Below are 3,573 nucleotides of genomic sequence, written 5' to 3' on the forward strand. Positions count from 1 at the left end.
AAGACTTAAGTTTTAATTTCATTTACAGTGTCAGTTGCTTCACTTGTATGTTTTAATTTATGAAATGAGGATATGTTTGAATCATGTTTATTTATTACCTAAAACTCTTTAGGCATTAGTGACAAAGCAATTCTTGATCAAGAGTCTCACTCTGCAATACGTGGCGCTTGGAAGCCCTAGTTTTACTTCTCTATTCACAAAGAAGAGATATTCCAAGCAGAAATTAACCAAGAGGCAATTTTAACACAGGAAGAAATCTGCCACAAAGTAATACTCCCTTAAAAAGACAACACAGCTTTAATCATTGAAATATTGTCATCGGTCTGGTTCAGTGACTCAAAATCAGCCCTCATGAATCTTTACACAGATACAGTAAGAATATTCATTCTTCCTCTGGTGTGACAGGAGGTCTTCACAGCTGAAGTAATGCACTAAGCAGCCGCATCAAGGGAGTGCAGTAAGCACTCTTACCCATCTGAAGGCTAGGTTTCCTTTCTTTAACTTACTTCACATATCTTTTGGAGTTTCATCTAACGCCAACAGAACCGTATAATAGGGAAGTGCACCCATGTAGATGTTAGCAGTTCAGAGAAGTATCTTAAACTTAGTGTAGACACAGGTTCGTAAATTGAGATCTTACCACTTGTTTTTTAATAAAGCTCATAAAGCCTTGTTATTTTCATTAATTACCAGCAAACAGACAGCATACTGTACTGATCAGTATTCCAAAAACTCTTTCCTAATAAAGGATACCCACTTCATCAGGTCTGTGCTTGGACTTAATTCCACCATGAACGTATAGACTCCTAACTAAAATCCAAGACTGATTTCCTCTCCTGGCTGTGCTATTCTGGCAGACATGTAAAATTTCTGAAATGGAAAGATTTAAATCTTGACAATAACATGGTTTATCCCATTGAAAATAATGCAGTACTGTACAGTTCTTAAATATCATCCACAGAAGTTTTTCATGAGGTAGTTTACATTTCTTCGGGCATGCACTGGGAATTACTCCAAACTCCAGTCACTACTTGTTGCCTGACAGCAGATATGAGTCATACATTAGTTAACTCTGGTGTGAAAATTCTTTTTAAATAAGTGTTTCCATGAAGACTTTCAAAACAAAACTCTTTGGGGTTTGATCCTCAGGGGGCTGTTTTGAGAAAACAAATAGTAATAGTTTAAATAGTTTAATTTCTTTCCTTTTTTTTTGTAGTACCAGTTCCAATAGAGTTAACATTTGTGGGGTTGGTTTTAGTTCTTATTTTTCAGGGTTCTTACTCTGAAAAGCTGATGAGTGGCAAAAGGAGAAATACTGTTCTGTCTCTGTAGTATTCCTGAATGTTTTTCAAAAGAGGGGTAAAGGCACAAAGCTACAGGAAAAAAGTATTAATTAAGCAGATACAACATCATTGACTACATGATCTTTAAAGATCCTTTCCAACCCAGACTATACTATGATGCTATGAAAACACACAACAGTGTGAAGTTTCTGCTTGAGTAATTGTCACATTCTCTATGGAGCTCTTAAAAACTATAGTTAATAGTTTAACTTTTTGAGTATTTTTTCCCCTTAGGTAAACACACTTTGTAACTTTGAAAAGTAGTGTTTACCTTGTAAGAGCAGAAAACATTCTTGTTTAAACTTTTATGAAACCCATTTAGTGTATAATTTGGTGTACAGTACAGATTCAGTGGAACTGTAAGACTTTAAACTTGAATTAGATTGAATTCTACTTTCCTATTTATAAATAAAACTGTTCTCGTATCTGCATAAACAGCAAAACATAGCTTTGTATCATACCCTCAGAATGAAATTTTTCCTAGTCTTGCTGTTGCGTATTTCAGTTAACTTTCACATAACGGGTGGTGGTGAATTGCTGGGCTCTTGGTCGTGTGAGTGCACCACTTGTTACCTTTACTCTCATTATGTCTTTTCTAGAATCAGGGTGGGTTTCTCTTAGGCATATGCAGGAAGCATATGCGTGTGTAAATCCAGTCCAGTATCTTTAAGGAAAATGTAGATTATGACAAGAAAAAAACCTTCAGTTGTGTAGTTGTATTTCAGACTCAGAACAGAGAAGTAATAGGTATTGGATGGGCAATGTTATTGTTATTCACAGAACTAAAGATTTAATAGAGGCAATATGAAAAGCAATTATGTTCCTTGAAATTCTTGGTACCTATGTATTTTATTGTGCTGTGTAATGGAAATAGAGGTAAAACTGAATAGAATAGATACGTTTGTTAATGTCTTTACCAATTGCAGAGAGTTTTCTGAGCACGTAATAGGAAACTCATGGCTGTTTGTAAACTCTAAATAGTACTCGATTTGAGCAGGTAAAAAGGTGGATTTGAGGGCTTGTTTTGAGGATCTTTTTCTGTTAAGAGACAAGATACTATCTTGTTTTTTCTGAGCTAGAAATGGCAACTGTGATGGCAAACTACTGCAAGGTTGGGGTTTGGTTTATTTTAAATCTACTGATTTTAGGAGTAAAAATGTTAAATAATTTATGTGTTAAGGTATGTGCAATTGTGGATCATAATGGAGATCTCATAATTAGCTGTTCAGTCCCTACTTGCAGCTGTATCCACTTCTTACTGCTGATATATTCTGACTAATAAGGAAAATTTCATATTACTTTGCTTAAGAAGTCTTCCTTTTACGTACCTTTTGATAATAGCAAGTTATTTTGATTTTGGAGCAGACTGCATATTCTAACAAACTTAGATGTGCTGTTATTGTTGCAAGACAGTAGTTTTAGGAACTTTGATCTGCTCTATATGCACTGGAAACAGACTAACTTGCATATTTGTCAGCATGAAATCAGTATGAAAATTTGGACCGTTCGGTAGGGTACTGAGTGCTAAGAACAGTCTTACTGAGGCTAAAAGACCTCCGCCTGTCATTGTATGCAACAGTGACCAGACATGGTTGCTTAGGATGAGCATAAGACCAGATAAGCACAGTGATACTTCCCGCACTGTTGCCATTCTACTTCCAACTTCAGGGAGTTACAGTATGTAATGCCTCTGAGATCTCATACATATAGCTCAGTCCTCCGTTTCTGCCTGGCTTAGCTTTATTCTTGCATTTGGCTACTTGTCTGCCTCAGAGGGACATTTTAACTGTTTTTAAAACCTTTGGAGGGTAGGAGTCGCTGTATAAATATGTATCATTATTAATTCCATTTGCTGGCTACTCTGAAACAGAAAACTACTTCCTGGTGATGGCATTATAGGGCAGTCTGAAATTTGGATTCTGATACCCTGTAATTTGCCATGTAGTCCTACTGGTATAAGAATGATTACTTAGGAAGGCTAGTAATGGTGAAGATAGAAAAAAACCTACTCATTTCAAACTCTTTCAATAATCGCTTCTCAAAATGTTACACAGGCTAAGAGTCTCACTCCTCAGGACTACAATCTGAGATGGTCAGGCCTGTTGGTGACTGTGGGCGAAGTGCTTGAGAAGAATATACTGAACGTCAACAGGACTGATTGGCACGTGGTATTCACTGGCATGTCCCGTCGACAGATGATCTACAGTGCAGCTAAGGCTCTAGCAGGAAT

At 36.6% G+C, this 3,573-nt stretch overlaps 1 protein-coding gene across 1 annotated transcript in view; it reads left to right on the plus strand.

Moving 5' to 3' along the window:
* PRRC1 (proline-rich coiled-coil 1) overlaps positions 1-3,565 on the plus strand; it is a gene marked incomplete at its 3' end in the record, with an annotated part of 16,933 nt that extends 13,368 nt beyond the window's left edge. Inside the window, exons 8-9 of the mRNA XM_010138096.1 lie at positions 3,016-3,024; positions 3,398-3,565. Of these exons, the coding sequence (XP_010136398.1) occupies positions 3,016-3,024; positions 3,398-3,565 (177 nt within the window). The remainder of the gene's footprint in view (positions 1-3,015; positions 3,025-3,397) is intronic.
* Positions 3,566-3,573: the final 8 nt, after the last annotated feature.

The sequence above is a fragment of the Buceros rhinoceros genome, unplaced genomic scaffold (genome assembly GCF_000710305.1).
Source record: "Buceros rhinoceros silvestris isolate BGI_N320 unplaced genomic scaffold, ASM71030v1 scaffold23250, whole genome shotgun sequence".
Lineage (NCBI taxonomy): Eukaryota > Metazoa > Chordata > Aves > Bucerotiformes > Bucerotidae > Buceros > Buceros rhinoceros.